Source organism: Helicoverpa armigera, chromosome 15 (genome assembly GCF_030705265.1).
Source record: "Helicoverpa armigera isolate CAAS_96S chromosome 15, ASM3070526v1, whole genome shotgun sequence".
Lineage (NCBI taxonomy): Eukaryota > Metazoa > Arthropoda > Insecta > Lepidoptera > Noctuidae > Helicoverpa > Helicoverpa armigera.
The window spans coordinates 5,808,369-5,828,744 of record NC_087134.1 but is presented as its reverse complement, the minus strand read 5'-3'; the positions used below and the strand labels follow the sequence as shown (position 1 = coordinate 5,828,744).

The window sequence follows — 20,376 nt, the reverse complement described above, 5'->3', positions numbered from 1 at the left end:
TTTCGTGTTTACATAATTCAGAAGGCCTTATGAAATTTTGTTTTGTGTTCGACGTATTGAATATTAAATAGTAATTTCTTTGCGGTAAGGGTCAAGACATTTGGGATTTATGGACTTGTGGCGTTTAATAAAAAGATGCAGGTGTCTAGTAATCTATTGATGGATACAATAGTGTAATTTAGAACTAAACCACTACCTTATTTATGCAAAATTGTCTTTTTTTTAAGTTTTGCGGTCTTTTCTTAAAACCCTTTATCAAGATTTTCCTGATATAGGTAATTTTCCTCTTTGCAGTTTTACGTCAATGCTACACTCAGCGTCTAAAATTAAATTACAAATATTTATGTTATAAAATATTTTCATTTTTACCGAGTGTGTCAGCCAATTTGAAGCCGTGAAGATATGCTTCCTAAAAAGTCATCAAATTGCCGTTACAGGGAAAATATAGCTTTACAAATTGAAATGAGCTTCTGATGAAATAATATTCAATTTATTCAAACCTTTCAAGTTTTTAATACGCATATCCTTTGAAAAAGCAAAAGAAAATGGAAATAAAGTTCGCTATTTCTTAATAGACGGTTTCTTTGACGTTCAGATGGATTTTCTTGTAATTTAATATATTTTGTATAGACATTAAATAGGCTTCACACATTTTATGCATTGGATTAATTTTACGGTGCTGCAAACTAGAATTTGGAATAAGTATCAATTTCACAATTTATAAGGTTAAGAGGAAAATGCTTGTGCTTTGGTATGGTGTTGTCTAATAAATATGTTAATAAAAAGTGTTCAATTTACAATTCATTCATCAAATTCACAAAATGCACACGTAATGTATGTATTTGTCTTTTAGGTATATATCTATGAGCCAATGCAGCCTGAAAATAAAGGTTTTTGATTTGATACCTACTCTTGAACTGACTCCTACTCAGTACACGCCCAACAAACAAAAAATCCTCTCATAGTGGCTAAAAATGCCAAAAATAAATTTCTTATAAGAGCCGTATTAACGCTAATAAGGGTGCGTTTGGGCACAAATTACAAGAACAATAACCTCAAACCCCCCTTATACTTGCTTTATTGTCAGCTTCTTTTTCTTATATGTACTTTAATAGCAAGCGATAAGGGAGTCAAACTAATAAAAGCAAAAGGATTTGCTCTTAAAAAGCCAACCAACCTTATACATGTTTTATAATGGCGAGCAACAAGGGAGTAAAACTTATAGCGGCAAGACAAATTCTATTTTAAAGCTATTCGCCTTAAAATCAGTGTTTGAGATTCTGCAACAAATGTTTTGTTGAGTGATTTTTCACAGTTTGGCAGCGTCAACGAGTATTGTAAAGAAAACAAGAACCATGATTAATTTCATTTTTTTTTTGTGTACCTGAATCCGAGAGTATATTGTGTTTGTTTATTGAGAAAACTGTGTGGGATTTCCAACGTATGATAAAATGTGGTACAAAAAGTGTAATTATATCAACGCGCCCTTGAATTTGAGTAGTTTTGACGTAAAAATGTGAATAATTATTAAGCCATGTTTTTTATAACGCTTTTACAAGGGTAATAGCATTCTCACAACGTCTATTAGAAATCTATAAGATTATAAGCTCTGTAATGGCAACATTTATTCCATCTGCTATCGCCATTTTATCTACCGTTAGGGTTCCTTTCATCATTCCGTAGCTGTATTAATATTAGCTATATTACATTTTGGGTATTATCCCAATGGTCGTATTTACGGAGAAGATCTCACTGTCCAAAACAAGAGATGGCCATGGAATTTGACACATTTTATCGTACGAAGAAAATGTTTTCATTGGAAATATCAGACGTTGTCAAACATACCTTCACACTTTGTGATTGGTCGTAAAAAATAGAAGTTTTGCTACTATTCACTTTCTTGTTTTGTCAAAATTGTAAAGAGTATTTGATTTATGATCTTTTTTATTGAAATTATGGATTACAATATTCACATAATATTGTAATCCATAATTTTATTACACATTTCTCAATAGTAATAAAAAAATTCAATACCTAGCAATGAAAATAATTATTACTAGGTAAGTGTATGACAGCATAGGCTAATAAAAAAAAAAAGTGTAAATAAATAGATATTTTAATAAATAGATTGTAATATTTTTAATAGATCACTCAAAGCCATTGTGAAATATTATTTTTTACTGCCCAGTTTTTGACATCACCACCGATATCCATCTTATTCAACTCAAATTTAGTTGAAAATTTATGTCTTCTTCACTACCACTACCGTTATATTCTTCTTGACTGATTTTCTGTACTTCATTGTCATCTTCCATAAAATCATTGACGGAACCCTCAAGTGATTTGTTGGTATCGGGTTTATGACTATAAGAATAAGTATTTAATGACTATGTAAGTGATTATGGATTGCGTTCATTCTTGTAAAGACCATATAAACTACAGAATATTGTTTGTTGGGTAGACATCTTATGAAATGCTCCTATGAGTTTAAAAGTATCATAGTTAGCTTATGCATTACTATTATAAGAACAGTTAGCCAAATTAAAAGCTTTTATAGGGTTTTGAATATTATAAGGCTTAAAAGCATTGTAAATGCGCTTATGAGAATAACACATTTTCAATCCTTATTATAATCATGTAATTTGGACTTGTTATGGTTAACCCAACCAAATTATAAGAGTAAAGGTAATATTAGCCAAATATTCTTATATTGTGCCATAATAAGGAACATTGACATAATGAAAGCGATTTTAAAGCAACTATAAGAAATTAGACCTTAAACATATAATTTTATAAGAGTAGTTTGTTTGTTGGGCGGCCTTGGGGTTAGATAAATAGAGCCTTACCACTTACGGCTTAGCATCATAGCAGTACCGGCCTATTATCTTAAGCGCTACGTACAGTGGCAAGTCATTAGTTCCCTTGCTCCCTTATTACACGTCAAGCCGTTAGCATGCGTTGGATTATCTTAAGCCGATCTCAGAATAATGTAGTGTCATATCGAAGGAGTAGCGTGACCTATAGGAAATTGTTCATGTCATTTTAATAGCAATCATACTAAGTACGTAGTACTGTATATAAGGTGCTAGAAAAATATCTGAAACGGCTGCAATGGGAGATAATATTAGTATGGTAACACCTGTCAAGCTATAGATTTTTTATCAATGGTTAGTCTTTAAGTAATCTAAAATAAGTAAATATTTTATTGTTCTCTTAAGCAAAGTTTCGACGAAAAAGGAGGTACTAGAGGATACCTTCCACGTCCCAGTGTCTAAGCATCGGCACAATTTAATGACGACATACAAGGATGTAAATTAACATCATAAGTTAATTAATTAAACAGCTCTAGTTTCCAAATGTCTTTATTTATATAATTTTATGTTATGACGTAGATTAACCCATTAATTAGAGATCTAAACTTAGAAACTGTACATTATTAAAACCAATATTTCGGCGCCGAAGAAAGTCGCTAATGTGTTGAATATTCATACAATTAATTTATTACACTTATCTGAAGTCAGGCACGGATTATTATACCTATAAATTAATTTCTATTTGCGTTAGTTTATTTCAAGGTTGACAAAAACAAATTAAAGGTATGACATTTTATGATGATATTTTGACCTCAAAAACTATTTCAGTAACTACATACCCCTTATTATTAAATTTCTTGTAAAATTATAAATAGTCATTCTACTTTTCTTTTACCTACCAATAATTATGATTATCATCCCCAAGATGTGCCTAAATAAATTAAAAATAGTAAAAGAAAGCAGCAATATAATCCAGACAATAATAATATTTTAGTACAATAAGTAGGTTTCTAAAAATGCGTTCGAAAATTTTCCAAAGAATTTCTTATTGATCCAAATGACATGAATCTCATTAATTGGTGATTCAGAAATCTAGAACGGTAAGTATCGACTGAGGTGAAAAAATAAGTCTAACATAAAAACGTGTTTGCTTAATTTTAGGCTTATTTTTATGATAGGCACGCGTGACGCACGTTTGAATAAAATTATCACCTGATGGTAGCAATGATCTAATGAGGTACCTAATGGAATATCAATACATTTTCCAAGCAATAAGTATAGCGCAAAACTGAGTAACTGCATTAGTTCCCAATTTGTTGAGAAAAACTTGTAGACCACACACACACCGTCTTCCCTTTCATGGCTATATGCTGAATGTAAATGGCACATTAATTATTTCATAAGAAGACAGGTGGGTAATTAATTTACTTCTGTTAAAATGACACAAACTATCATCGTTCCCACAGCTAAAAGACTTATGTTCTAATAGAAAATCAATTGACATCAACCGTCTTTCTAATTCATTCAATATCAAGTAGGAATGAGCATTTATCTGTATAAGAGCGGACATCTGCGCCCGCGCCGCCTGCGATGTCGCGGCACGTCGGGATGTGGTGCGTGTGTAATCTAGACACAGTCGATTATGCTTCGGGGATCGAATCGGCACACTCACGCGCATCCATCCGTTACGTTATAACTACCTCTATGTGAGTAAGGAAAGAAGGCCCACTTGAACTTGTGTTTTAATATGATATTCAGGCCCGCCGCTAGCTGTTTGTTCGCCCGCGTGCAAAAGTGATTAAGTATGCCGCCCTACGACTACATACGTTTTGACAAAAATATATAAAGGGGAGGTAACTTTTTATTTACTTGAAATGTTCAGAGTAACCTAAGCAGTCCTGGGTTAGCCCATAAGCAAACTAAGCAATTGCTTAGGGCATCAATGCAGTGCAATCATTACCCAAGTGGCCCCTATGTATTGAAAGATTGTGATTAACTTAAAAGTAACGCACTTAAATCTATAACAATGTTTAAAGTCAGTAAAATATGTTATTTGGTGGGTTTCCCGTTGAAAACTTATAAGGCACGTTTGATATGTAAGGAGCGCGAGCGGAGCGAGCGCGAAAATTTTTTAGTCTAAGGACACAAAACAGATAAAAAACACTGTAAATTAACAAAGCAAAGTCAAAAAGTAAGATATGCACAGAAGCGAAGTGCAAAAGCCGCGAGCGAAGGGAGCGCGATTTTTTCCTTAAGAGTTTTCATCATCCTCCGAGCCTTTTTCCCAAACTATGTTGGGGTCGGCTTCCAGTCTAACCGGATTCAGCTGAGTACCAGTGCTTTCTAGAAGCGACTGCCTATCTGACCTCCTCAACCCAGTTACCCGGGCAACCCGATACCCCTTGGTTAGACTGGTGTCAGACTTACTGGCTTCTGACTACAACTTGGCAACGACTGCTAAGGATGTTCAATGACAGCCGGGACCTACAGTTTAACGTGCCATCCGAAACACAGCCAATGGTGTCTAAGATATACTTAGAAAGTACATACAAACTAAGAAAAGTTGCATTGGTACTTGCCCGACCTGGGATCGAACCCGCGCCCTCATACTTGAGAGCTTGGTCCTTTACCCACTGGGCCACCCCGACTTTTTTTCCTTAAGAGTTTTCATGAAGTAAACATATTATCATAAAAAGCCATAACGGACGTGCGCGAAAAATATTTTTTCGGAATTGAATGCCTCAACAATTAAACAAAGATAAAATGCGATATCTGATATGGAGCCGCGAGCGCAGCGAGCCCGATTTTTTTTGGGGATGCAAAGGGTGAAACCGTCAAAATTGATAGGAGACGACCAAAGCTAGGGCGGCTTTTTCTGAAATTTTATTGGTTTAATTTTGCCGCCCCCTAAATAGCATTTGCCCCACGCTACGCCACTGGTTGATCTTAAATCGATTTTAAGAATCTTTAATTTTGAAAATGTCCTTTCAACAGATGTAAGTACCTAACTGAAAAAGTGTAAATAATATTCTTAGCGCTATTGCTGTGTTCGGAAATATTGAAATCAAATCATTGGTAAAATATATTGTATTTTTTAAATATTACGTGATAACTCGCTAGATTTGCCGCCCCCTAGGACGTGCCGCCCGCGTGCTGTGCACGCGCTGCACGCCCGCTTACGGCGGGCCTGATGATATTGAACTAACCAGTTGTATTACCAACCAACTTAACTAATATTAAGATCGTACACATCCTTCGTGAATACAGTCAAAATTAATTTATTGTTTGTGCCTATCAGGTCAGGTGTAATTTTGTATAGAAGCTGGAAAATAATCCAAAAACCTATCTGTCCGAATTGAAGCATTGCCTCGGTGCAAGGTTAGACAGGAAGTTTTCCGAAGTGGACAGAAGGACTGTTGTAAAGAATGGATCTTCTACACCCTTTCTTAAAACTTTTGCTCCAAGAACATGAACAGTATGAACACAGCTAATAACGACACGTAACTAAATTCAAGAGCGCAACGAATCGTTTCATTTTACTCGCATACTACTCGGATTACAAATTAATATAATAAAACGATTTTCGATAGAAATATCATTGAACGGGTTATGGCGCGTGCCGCTTATTGGTATTAGAATATATTCTTTTTTTATTGGATCCATAATAACTGTACAACTAATCGGCTATCACTACAGAATATTGAATAAATTAAGATTACAGCTTTCCGTTTTTTACCTAAAACTTAATTTGAGACAGTGCCAGACTGATACATTATTTATGTTTTATTTGTGAAATCCTGAGAATTTATTATGGTTATTTGAATATTTAATTTGCAAACGACGTTTTATTCGCGATATTTAATTTGTGCTTTTATTTTTTGAAATGACTGCGATTTTATTTTTATGGTAATTTTTAAAAACTATCTTAGGTACCACTTTTCTATCTGTATGCTCTAAATGACTGCTTTTGAAAACATGGAATAAATTAAGTTTATTGGCAGAATTTTATCAATAATCTTTCTTGAATACAGTATAGAGAAAATCTGTAGGTAACATACATACATTTAATAAAGAATATTTATTGTTTTACAAAGCAACGATAAATAAGTCAAACATTGTCGTACCGTGAAGTGGCGCAGTGCGTGTGTACTTTAATGTGAAAGATAAAAATCTTCACTTGCAACCGGTCAGGTACTTTTGCTAGAACAAGAAGGTGACTTGTCTTTTATTTGCTACTGATCTAGATTGCCAGAAACAGGGAGAATCGTACGCTACCAATTAATTTGTAAAATACAATAAAACCACCTCAATTACCCAAAATAGGTTCTAAATATTAGACTTTACACACATACATTTTGAACCATAACGAATAATGCCCAATGGTGTACCTGGTAAAATATATCTACATATCTACCAAGCCTTCACAGAAAGCAATTAACTCAATCTTCAGCATACTGTGAAATAATCCAATAGGTAGGTACTTACGTTCATAAAACGAATTCCAAGAAAAGCCACTCTGGGGTCACGGGGGCACATGTCCGAAGTTCGAGGTTAAAACTAACGATGGTCATTGTCCACTGCAAGTTTGACAAACTCACTCGACACGTGTTACTGTTACTACCAAAACGGCTATGGAGGGTAGAGTTAGAAGAAAAAGTGTTCGTTGAACCAGAAAAATTGGCGACGTACGAGTACCTACGTGCTTTTTCATGAAATAAATAGCGATGTAAATAAAACTACTTTTACGGATTTTATCGCGGTTATATTAATATTATTTAATCCCGACGTTTCGGATCCTTTACAGCACCCGTGGTTACGGGCAGACTAAGGTGTTGGTCGTCTTGATATTTTAGTTACAAACAGCTACCCTACATTTCGTTGATTATTGACAATCCGAATCACACAGAAGGACCTCACTATAATATCCTTAAGTTTAAATGATCCGAAACATCGGGATTAAATTATTATATTAATATAAGCGCGATAAACTCCGTAAAAGAAGTTTTATATAAATGTCTAATAGAGGTATTCGCGTAAGTGTCAGAAATCAATATAAACTAGCAATGTTCATACGAGTAATTGATGTTTTATTATAGTTAACTTATATTTAATTAATTACACCAGTCACTGTAGAAAGCTACTTATTGAAGATTTTCAAGTCGACACTTTCAACGCGGTTTGAAAATGCTCAATTCTTATCATACCCTCTACTTACCTGCCACGTTGTGACTGACGGACATCTGACAATATCTCAACCAATCATTGGTGGCAAACAAAATGTATAACATAATCTTTGGATTAACTTGATCGATCAAACGTATCTATGGAAGAATAACAAGTGAATAAATGCTTAGGTGGCAGATGTTACTCAATTTTATAATCAAATTCAATGTCAATCATACATTTCTTTACATTGTAGGCTACTATAAAGCGTTTTGGATTTGATTTATAAAATAAGTTCGATATAAAATAGCTACCTACACCGTGTAGGTACTTAACTAGTTTGAACACGGGTACAATACAAAGTAAACTCTGTAATAATAGATTTCTGAGATCAATAAGTATTAAAGTTCCTACTGATCTTAACAACAATCACCAAAGTTATTGAAGACTGATTGATTATACGACCAAGAAAGCTTTAAATCAGACATTTACACCGACCTATAAGTACTTACCAAAAGAATTAATTACTTATTACTACTATCGTATTGAAGCTATAAACCTATTGCGACAATGGTCAATAGTGTTAGAAAAGTACAAAAAGGTACTAAACACAGCATTTTACTTTAGTAATTATACTCGTAGCTCTGAGAGTAGCTGATTAATTAATTTTCTATGTAACAATATAAAGTCTTTCTTAATTGATAATTAGTTATGTTAGATGAAAAATATATGAAGGTAATGTGTTGTCTGCAATGGCATAATAGCTACTGAAAGGAGCAATGAACGTAAAAAAAATACCAGACTTTTTGATAATTCTATTTGAATTTTGGGCGGATCTATAATATTTCCAGATTAGAAATAGGTATTATCGTTTAGGTATATCACGAATATATAAATAATTTAGAACTTTCAGCCGGTATATTAACGAAATGCTATAAACTTGATATCAGGGTATTGAATTACCAACGTTAAACAATTTTTATTGATCGTCAATTTTAGACTGGGATGGCCGAAATTTTGAGTATTTTTATATTTTTAGTGTTATTGTTGCACCTTGCACCTTTTTAAGTGACGTTTGATATCCTCATTAATGAGGCAATTTTGGATAACAGTTAGTTTAGAAGTTGTAGCTAAGTTTATTTTATAAGATAAAACCGAGACCAATATTATGTTCAAGACCCGTATTGTAAGCCCCTGCGTCACACAAGCGGATTTTCGTAAAAACTGAGCGAATCGTGTGGTGTCCCTCGTATCTGCAAAACAGCATTTTTTTCTCGATATGTCGAGCGGAAAAATACTGAACAGGAAATTCGCTAGTGTAAAAGCACTGTTTCACACTAGCGAATTACACACACACAATAACACAGCCCAAGGCTTTAAAAATAGTTGTCAAACCACGCTACGTAAAACAAAAATGCGAAAACTTAGGAATGTAGGTAGTTGTCAGCATGTCTTTAGAAAGAGTCGCAACGTCACGTGTAAACGCGAAATCTCAGCTTCGCCATGAGAACCTCGAAGTTGCCGTACACCCAACACAATAACGACCGATCGACAATTGTTCTGACGTCACACGTCACGATCAGAACAACGTTCACACGGTAACGTCTTCACATACTTTGACAGAAATAATAACTAGACGAACTGACAGCCACCTATGATTGTTTTGCATCTAATTAAAGTTTTTTATATGGAAATAACTGTACTGTGGAAAAGGCTCAGAAGATGATGAACTGTACTGAAGACAAGACTTTTCCTGTGAAGTCGAAAGGTCTCTTAAAGTGTGTCAGTTTATGATGGGTGAGTAAACACTATGGTTTAGAACTCAGGTTCTACGTCAGGCCAGTGCTCAAGTTGAGTAATTACGGCTGACGTATGTAGGAAATGCCTTCTTTAACTTTACGGTACAGTTCTAATTACTAAATAAGTTGTACCGATACAGTAACAAAGAGATTTATGTATCTTGATTGATTGTAACGAGGTATCTGTACGTCCATTTCACTTAGGAATATAAGTAAGTGGGAGCAATTCATTATCACGGACACCTAACCAGGCAGTGAATGACGGCTGAGCAGGTTTAATTAGACGATCAGTTGATTGATTGTAATCGCTCCCACTACTGTTTATATCACGGCGCGAGCATTAACTGTGATTGATTTAATTTAAATAAGTTTTGAGCTTTTAAACATCCTATTAACAATTTTAATTAAACTTATGAACGATACAGTTACGTGGGTCATAGACTTTGACTTCTTTATTGCAAAGAATTTGTTATTCAGAAACGGTTTATAATCTCTTTACTACTAATAACTCATATCTGAATATTATGCTAATTATACAATTCCTAAACGTGGCAAACACATTTGCCGATATGACGACCCCAAGTTTTTATCATTTATCCAATCATCGACCTTTAGGCTCAGCGGTGGGCATTAAATTGTCGATAAACTTTACAACCTCATCTCGCTTTATTGATATTTTAAGAAGCTGTGGATCCACACGCCAAATATCGTACTCCCGAGTGCTGTAATTAGCTGTCCACGATCAGATAAGGATATCGAATGCTCCTTAAGGACCGACCCACGAAGACGCCATGACATCTCTTATTGGTTTCTCTTACATTATGGTGTACAATATCGTCCACACAATTACCATAAAACGCATGCCGAGAAACACTTAACGAATCTCATTTACATTACAAGTAAGTAATACGACTTAAACCGAAAAAAGTCGATCAAAAATATTTACATCTCGCGTTCAAGATACGTGTTAGGCGGGTACTGCTAAAACATGTACAACTTATGTTCAAAAATGTAGCGAGCGTAAGTGCATGGACATCAACTATACTTCGTAGAAATAAGTGGTCCCCAGTAAAGTTGTCGGACAACTTCCACAAAAGCGTAGAGGCAGGGTTAACAAACATTTCACCGAAAACTTTACTCGGATAGTTCATACATGTCTAATGGTGCGTGGCAATCTTTGGCGAGCAAACACCACTATTTGACGATCTATGTTTGATAAACATTACATGTCCGCAGCTTACTAGACCGAATGTCTACTATATAATGGAAATTAAGAGGAATAAAAATAATACCTAAGTACTTGGCACGTGTCCCTATTTACTTAGCTGCGAGGTTTGTGAACCTCTGGTATATTTGTTCGCTTCTGTGTTCTGGTGGATTGTCTTACCATTGATGTGCGTAATACCGTTTTAAATTATGATGCGCATAATTAATCGTCTGTAAAAGTTAGTCATTTGAGAGATAATGGAAAGATGTATTTGGGAAGAGTAAATATTCATCACCTTTTATGTAGAGGCGAGGAACGTAAGAGGAACTACTAACAAACAGTCTAAAATCAGCACACACAACACATACAGCGTAAAAAACAATTGTTTAAATATTTTACGTCATACCTTCTAAGAGTTAGCTAGAAACTGGAAAGAATTGTCGTTAACGAGTTGAAAACAAACATTAAGTTCTGAACACTATATCTACGTTAAACATGAATTGAAATCCTTGATTATCAAAGAGAAGACTCAAACATATTGTACCTACATGGATAATGAAACGTATCGAATTTCAATCATTTATAATTCTAAGTACTTTCAATGACATTGCGTAAAATTACAAAAGCTTTAATTGCGAATCTTTTTAATCAATATGAGACTTCAAATAACAGTACTGATCTAAAAATCTATTCAGCGCCACGTCAGTCCGGATTTAACAAAATGCTAATTTATGAAATGTAAAAGTAATAAAATATAGTGATTTGATAGTGAATATAGATAGTGGTTTTCATGCAAGGCATTTCGACATTTTATTATCTAGTAGTGTTCTGGCGGACATTGTTATACTTGATTGCTGCACCGCAAGGAAGACCACCAACTTTTCTATTCATCTATCAGATACTTTCAATGTACCTATTTATGCGTAGAAAGCCAAAGCATCTTCAATCGTAGTTCAACTTTCCAATACTGGATCTTCAGAAGCCTATCCCGGTGGAGCTACAAATATTTGCAAATCTCCGGGTACCAAAGGCCCGACCTAACTGTCTCAAGAGACACTCCTCTCAAGGACCTCATTAGCTTTGCCTAGCAAAACTCTGTTTGTAAACCTCCTCAAGTATTTGGATAAGCTTGACTTAGATCTAAATGGGCTTTACTTTGTTATAGCTTACTTTTCGGCTAGCTTGAAAGAACTTGTGTGGTTTTAATTCGAGGAGGTTCTCAATTTAACCGCGTATGTGTATCTTTTTGTGGTTTTATTATTATAATACATGTTTATCAAGCAGCTTATTTTTTACAATAGCAATGTAAATTTTCACTAGGATACCTTCAGCAGCACCTGGGTACGTCAATGTTACGGTAAGGTGTAAGACGAACCCGGATTACATTTTTGCTCCATATTTACTTAAGCGAAAAGCGTCATACTGTCAATTTCAAGGCACTTGCTCACGTACGGTTACAAAATGAAGATCCGTTTTTTCCTATCAAACAAAAATCTTTGGCTGGTGGCAAACACATCGAGTGCACTACATGCACGAAATAAGTGAAATGCTCAAGTTTTAACAGCTTTCATGGTCACTTGACCACTCGAACTAGTTGGATACACACTTAAATCTTTAGAAGCTGCAAAATCTATATGTAGCAACAAATTTTATTTCCACTAACAGATTTTTTACCGATGTTTTATTTTAAAAGAGCAACCCTATTACTCTCAACCAGAACCATATTGTATTGTTTTGTTCTTAATATCTTTCAAGCATTTCAATTGTAACACTAACTACTAATAAGATTAGCTTCATCTTTAAGAAATCTCAACAAACTTCAAAGTCATCAGGCAATAGAATAACCACTGGACGTCATGATAAGGCAATTTGCGATATAAATGTATCCGCTCTAGTAACTCCTGACCTGATCGCTGAAATACGGTACAAGACTATAATAAATGGTGCTCACAACCTATCAGATTATAATTATGTGGTACATCGTCACATTGTGTGGCCAGTGGCTCCCAACTTGCATGTAATAAATTGCTTGTAACATAATAATGACATTGCTAATTTATCAAGCCATTAGTGTCTAGGCAAAAAGTTGCAGATACGATGTTCTTGTAAGCTAAAGCGTATGCAACTGGATTCTTTGGGGAACCGATACATAACAGTATAAATAGATTAAGATGTTCGTGCGTTAAATTGTATGATGTTCAGTTTATGATATAAATCATGTTTAATAATTCGTGAAAAAGCGTTTGATTTTTACCTACAACACTGCAATTTAACTGTGAAGTTTTTTTACTGTTTTTATTCGATTTCACGTTTCAGGCTGAAATACGAGTATACATACCAGGATGTCATACTAACCGAATATAATTTTATTAGTATCACTATATGCTTTCTAAACATAAATACCACGAGGGTAAATAAGTAGCTAATTTTGTCCCCATTAAATTAATTAGAGTAATGCTAAGTAACGCAAAAGGATCGTATAAGGAATAGTGTAGATTAGCACTGTTTAATGAGTGCGGCATGTATCCAAGGGCCTCCCAACGTGATTCGCATATAATTCACCAAGTACTAGCATTCCTTGCCATTTCAGGAAGCTGAAATACCTTCCAACTTTGTAAAATTAGCCATAATGCGTGGTTACTAAACGTCCCTTCGAGGTAGAAGGACTGCTTATGAATTAGAAGTCTTTTAACCCAGTAATCAATCTTCATGAGTACCTAGTGCTTCTACTAGGAGTAAATAATGTCTGGCAATTAACCAGTTCGACCGGCGTCAGTCCCCGGCGCCTACGGGTTTGAACGAACCTCTGCAATTTTTGCGATCCTGGTACACATGGCACGCACGACCAAATTCCTTCTGCATTAACGGTCGCCCTTATTACAATAACTTTAGACCTGAATTCCTTTGCCTGAGTATAATATGTAATTAGAACTGTAATGCGTATGTTAGTGTCCATGTGTGTATTTAGACAAACGTGAGCTAGTTCTCAGTAATGGGTGCAGATCAATCGTTATATTCTGTTATCTGTGTATGCGAAATCAATAGATGCATCTGCATAGATTTGTACTGGTCGACTTCCGCAGGTGTGGCTGCATGAATCTGCATAATATTGGGTCTTGTATGTGTTTCATCTTTTATAGTGCATTCGTTTATTATTTTATTAGTATTAGTTTAACTTCCATTTTACTGAGAGACCCACCTATTCTTCTTTTCGCAACCAAAAAATTTCTTGACAAATTGTCACAGTTGCCAATCAAGACGAAAGCTATAGAAAATAAAATGTATACAGTTCTTCGACGAATCACGGCAAAACTAAAGCTAAACCTCCTGACTATTCTTTTAAGATAAATAAGTCAACCACTCACTCATTACACGCAAGCGCAGACTAAAAACACCAATCATGCGCACAAGATCGCGCACTTCGATGTTTCCATATGCTATTGCAAATGTCAGATGTTGATGATAATGTTGGCGCGACAATACCAATCAGGCGCCATGATTGGGTATATTACGGCAATCACAAACCCACTTGCATATCAATAAATGTATGTACAAGCAATATTAAGTGGCAGTCAGAAGGTAAAATTATTTCCAACGATGATAAGCCCGTGGAGGATCATTACTGTTTATAATTATTGGACGGCCGCGATATTTATTCTAATGCGAGGCTTTAAATATGAATTTTCCTTGACTAAGTCTAGGTTAGGCAGCTGGGAATGCAACATTGTAAAAATCATATAACTGGACACATTTTAATTTAAGAAACCCTTAATTCTTTCAAAGCTAAAGATAATTTTCTCATGAGTCTATTTAAGCGATTGAAGAACATTCTTTACTCCAACACTGATATGAATTGTTCTAAATAACTTCGCTCATGTTGTTTCCCTGTCAATTAATTGCTGATCAACAAAGAACCAATTAGCAGTCATATCACATATAGAAAAGCAGACATTCCACAGAGCAAACACACACACGCTCATACGTAAATCAAAAACAATGGGTTTCTATCATAAGAACAATTTCCTCGTTATTAATTCTTTACCTCCAGACGGTTCCGTTGAAATTGCACAAGTGTTTGCCCTCAAACTAGTCATCGTACGCCGCAAACCACGTTTTCTTTACTGAAAACGTTTGCCAATGACGAACAGTAAAATCTAAATGAAACCCACTATGACCTTTGAGTCAAATATCCAAGCTTATACAATAGACTATTTACTTGAGTGGAGTTAAACGTATCCTCAACGCAATTGAATTTGAATTTTAGTTAGACGAGTAGTGGTGAAGGCCTAACAGGATCTAACAGTGAAGTAGTGAATTTCATGGCACAGGTGGCCGATTCAGAAATGCAATTTTTAGACATAATTTAAATATTTTAATTCAAAACTAATACTAAAACAGAAAGATTTTAAAAGTGATTAGGACTAAGGCTAGCACAGCTGTACCTGCAATTTCTGTGGGAAGCTCAAGTGGCCCAGACAGCCCATCTTTCGAAAATAATTATCTAAAACTAGTACTGCAAAGGTTCGTAGCGATTAAGGAAACCTATTAGCGCTGGAGGGATGGATAACAACAATAAATCGACATCTGTCTAACGGACATACGAGTGTCCATATTTCAACCTTCAGTGTTAATATGTTACAAACTGATATTCTGAGAAATGATTGACTGTCAAGTCGGGAACCAGCTTAAATCGACAAAGTGGGTGTCTCTATATGCGGGCCCACCGCTGAGCGAGTTTGTCAGTGTCATTAGATCCTAACATTGTCACTTCAATAATAAATTTTAATACCGTTTTTTGAGTTTTAAGTGCGATTTTGTTCAACAGTTAGATAAACACCTACCAATAGTTGGTCACGCGGAAACACGGCATTACGAAGAGTCAACAGTATTGACGCGTGCCCACAGCCGCGGATGAAAAGTAAAACAAATATGAACAGCGTCGTTTATGGATTGCTACAGTTGTATAGTGATTTAACAGAGAAATCTTACAAGTGTAGGTAAACTAACGCGGCTCGGTACACAGCTATAAAATGACGCGTCTACTCAATATTTGTAAGATTCACAGTTAATTGACACTGTTCGCGCATTTGCCGATTGCATGTCAAGTCACTAGCATTCGCTCATTGCAGCTTCGTTAATAGTGTGTAGGTAATTAACTCGTATAATATTGTTTGACAAATCTATATAACCTCTTACTTCTACATCCCCATAAAGTTCGCGATATCTTTATTAATCAGTACCTACCATATCATGTGAACATCGAACAATGCATCATGAATTTTTGCAGCGAAGCGTAAGCTTTCTCCACTCTTGTTATATACCACATCGCTTCGATTCACTATTTTCACTAAATTGCTTTCATTGGTACATCGCATCGTACATCGTAAAATGTTGTAATACCAATGCAATGTAACAATTCAACTATTAGTTTCACTACGTACCCCGATTCTAACAACTTTGTTAAAGAAAACGAATTTGTGAAAAAGGATTTTCTTATTGAAAGTCACGGTCCATGCCAACGAGTTTTCACATGATAGTATAAGTTTATTGGTGTGCTCTAACGACCTTGTTTAATTTATGATCGTAGAATATTACAGCCACTAACTGTCCTTCAAGATGCCTCACGTTTTACGGCGGCATCATCAACATGTCTTATAGTGGTATTGTGTCCGTCATGACGACAGTTTCCCTCACTGTCGTCTGCAGTTTTCGATTAGAAGTGTTTGATGACGACCAATGATTGAGGAAACTGTCAATGTTATTATTAATGAAGTCTTTGTTCACCAGGTGGTGCTAGCGATGCGGGTGGCGGGAGGGAGTGAGGATGGCGGCGGCGGGGGGTAGCATGGCCGCCACGCTGCTGCTTTTGCTCTCCACGGCTGCGGCCGGCGCGCGTCTTGGAGAGCTCGAGAGGCGTGACACCGGCGACATCTTTACTATTACTGGTTAGATCTACACAACATTAACATGAGCTTTGTTTAATGTATTGCCGGTTTTTCCTATTCACTTTTAATATTTTTAAAGGTGTTTTGACAGTCTTGCAGACGTACTTTACTAAGGTCAGTTGTCAAATACGCTCACGAACATTTGAGCCCAGTTTACTCTCAAAGAAAGATGGACTGCTTCACGCTATAAAATGAGATACTTATTCTGTTACTAGTTGCAGGCTATTAAAGTGCCTATTTACGGGAACCTGCGAATGCCTCGTAAAGTCAAGACTAAGTTGCAAAGTACTACGCCATATCCATATCGCATTTATAAACTTGTTAACGTCGACTGCTACCTTTCAATGATTTTACTTAATTAGGCCACCCAGTCATGAAAGATTAATTGGGACATGTTAGTCATTTTGAGGTATCATAGGTACCTACGACTAATTAAATCTCTCTACAATCGACCTGAAGCCTACTTACCAGAGAGCCTATCAAACATCTGAGTTTCATAAAACAGTGTTTAGTCTTGGCAGGGGTTCTGTCCAGTTAAGACAAAATGACGTTGCATGAGAGTACTAAAATATTGACCGCCAACGAAAAAAGTTTTGGAACCACTGAACTAAACTAAGGCATTAGATTCAAAATCAATCTCGAAAACCAGTTGACAAATGACCCCATCTGTTTATGATCAAGACAAAGTAGGTAGGTATATACTTGAATGGTTCTCTAATACCACTAAATGATCAAGTATTATTAGTCATCCCGATCAGTCTGCCCGAAAAGTTGGGTTTAAATAATCCCTACAATATTAATAAAATTTTGTACGGAGATAGAGTTGACCTTGAGAAAGAACATAGTATAGTCTTTATCCCGGACTTTTGAAGAGTTCTCTTGGAAACGCGATATAACAGAACTCGACTCGGGCGAAGCCGCGGATAGCGATAAAATCCGTAAAAGTAGTTTTATTTAAATGTCTAATATTCGCGTAAGTGTCAGAAATCAATAAGTATTATTAATCTGGATTTCCAGGAGATGAATGCAGTCCGGCGCGATGTGCAGAGCACGGGGCCGGCGCTCGCGCGCCTGCGCCGGGCGGTACCTGCGCGTGCGCGTGCCCGCAGCGCGCGCCGCTCTTTAGAGAGGACCGAGAACTTTGCGTCGATGATCTACCAGGTAATAGCTAACGTAGCTGGGTAAAGAAAGTTTACACTGATGTATGATTTACTTCTTTTATTTCAAAAGTTGTTTTAAGAGATAATTTTTTTGATTGATAAAAGAATTGAAATAGTTCTGAGTACGGGCCGTACCTATATGCAGTAACCCGTAGAAGGCATGGAGGAAGCACTTCATTGTTCTTTATCATTCCAAATTATAATGATTAGGTACTTCAGTATTTTATTTATCAGACACGTGCCTTATTACAAAATAGGTATTTTATTTTCCTAATTCATTAGGTAGGTATCCTAATCGGTGTTTTGTTTTTTAGTATCAAAAACTCGTAACATTCAAATAAAAGTTTCGTAAATCATAAAATACATCCAAAACTGTGTTATTTTGACAAACTAGCTGAATATTTAAATTGATGTAGTCTAATAACTCATGCCTTTTTTAACATGCATATTCTTTTAAAATAAAATATTAGACAGTAGACTATTATTTCAGCGCGTGCCACAAAATACCTATCTCTTTAATTAGAACTGCTCTTCTATAGTTTTGGAAAATCGATATAGAGGACGACTTTTATCGCTGGACGAAGTGCGAGTTAAAATTGATGGCAGTAATGAACTACACACGTATTAGTTACTTACAGTTCGAGTATCATTACGTTGAACCAGATTCCAGCTAACTGTCGTGAAACTGTAAACTTTTTAGTAGAAAAGAGCTTTCGTCAAGACTTTGCAAGTTTATACTGAGATATCTATAGGAAAAGAAAGCTACGGTTCTTGAGTATTTTTTATGCTCTTCATTTGTCGATAAAAAATGGATATTGAAATGTAATTATGTATATCTGTAAATCAGTCTCTTTGCAAATCTATCTTGTCATTCATTTCAAGAACAATATCTCTCAGATTGTGAAAGTATCTTCGGTTATTTGAAAATAGATTTCAGCTTGTTTTTGAATGGCTTTCTGAATATAATTCAAGTTTCCACACGTCTGATCGACAGTATTGCTTACCGTTCGCTACTAATTAGTTCATAAATATGTATGTATTAGCTGTGCACGTTCCTGTTATGAAAAAAAAGTCATAAAAATGTATTTTAAGCCGCAAAAAGATCGATTTAACGGTATTTAAATTAATACGAATATATAAAGATCGGATCTGATTGGACTTCTTATTATTTTTAATGCCTGAGTCACATGTTTGCCACATAAATGATAAATAGCATCTAGGTATTTACTTTTTGTGGTTTATCTATTTGTTTTCTCAGAATTAAACTTTCAAAGTGGAAGTAAAAACAGTGTTTCCTCCTTTGGAATCGATATAATAGGCTAATAGTGAGGTGGGTAATCGAGAGACAAATTATAAGAGCCCGTGGGAGCTACTAACAAAGTGGCGTACTTTTCAATGGCAATGTTACGTCGGTCTCATGTGGGAAATCACTTCAGAAAAACAATCGAATAGCTTTCCATTTTCCTTGCTTTTTAATTAGATAAGTACTCCGCTATCTCGTACTTGAATAGATATTCCGATTTTCCGATGCTATCTCTGCATTTTACATGAGTTGCTTTGATTCATACAACTTTTCAATTATGTAGTTATCTATCTTTTAGATTAGCATTGCAAGTAGTTGCCATTCCTTCTCATTCTCAGTGCGCATTTTCAATTTGGCAAAACCTTTTTGTGATTTTAGTGCAAGTACGAACTATAATTGGGAGTATTTCACCTCTTAACATCCCAATTCCTGTTAAATGATGGCTATTTCCAGCATAATTTCAATTTTTAAAAGAATTGGTCGCCGTAATTACACATTGGGTTCGAAGACTAAATAACTTAGGAGCAGTGGTGTGATAACAACCGCATTTATCCACACTTACGGTGTAAATGCGAGGGTCTCAAATATACAATGATAATAACACATCGGATTTTCGAAAGAAGCTTATTTTACCGAATGGTGGGGTATTAGTCTTAATTCCTTTACAAATGAGACGTCCAATAAAATGTTACGAATGGTAGGTCCCGCCGAGGTTAGTCCTATAATGAATTTGACAAATATTTGTATTGAGCTTTTGGCAATGTCGGTTTTATAATTTTTGCAGCTACATGTTATTCTTCACAATTTGTTTCAATTATGCAAATATTGTGTTTTACAGAATGTTCGTTGGCTACATTTGGAACAGGCAGCGCTGTGCAACGAATACCGTTCGTTTATTTGCCACTGAAAGGCCAGATTATACATCCATCAAGGGAGATAACTTTTCAAGGCAAGTGCCAACTTTTTGTGTCATCTTTTCAAAATAT

General features: G+C 35.5%; 1 protein-coding gene across 2 annotated transcripts in view; it reads left to right on the top strand.

The window, feature by feature from the left end:
• The window catches only part of Sha (shavenoid), a 58,678-nt gene that overhangs the window by 33,081 nt on the left and 5,221 nt on the right, over positions 1-20,376 (top strand). For both annotated transcript variants that reach the window (XM_064038143.1, XM_021326493.3), the window contains 3 exons: positions 16,770-16,927; positions 17,945-18,088; positions 20,229-20,339. In XM_064038143.1, coding sequence (XP_063894213.1) covers positions 16,807-16,927; positions 17,945-18,088; positions 20,229-20,339 — 376 coding nt within the window. In that variant the 5' untranslated portion in view covers positions 16,770-16,806. The remainder of the gene's footprint in view (positions 1-16,769; positions 16,928-17,944; positions 18,089-20,228; positions 20,340-20,376) is intronic.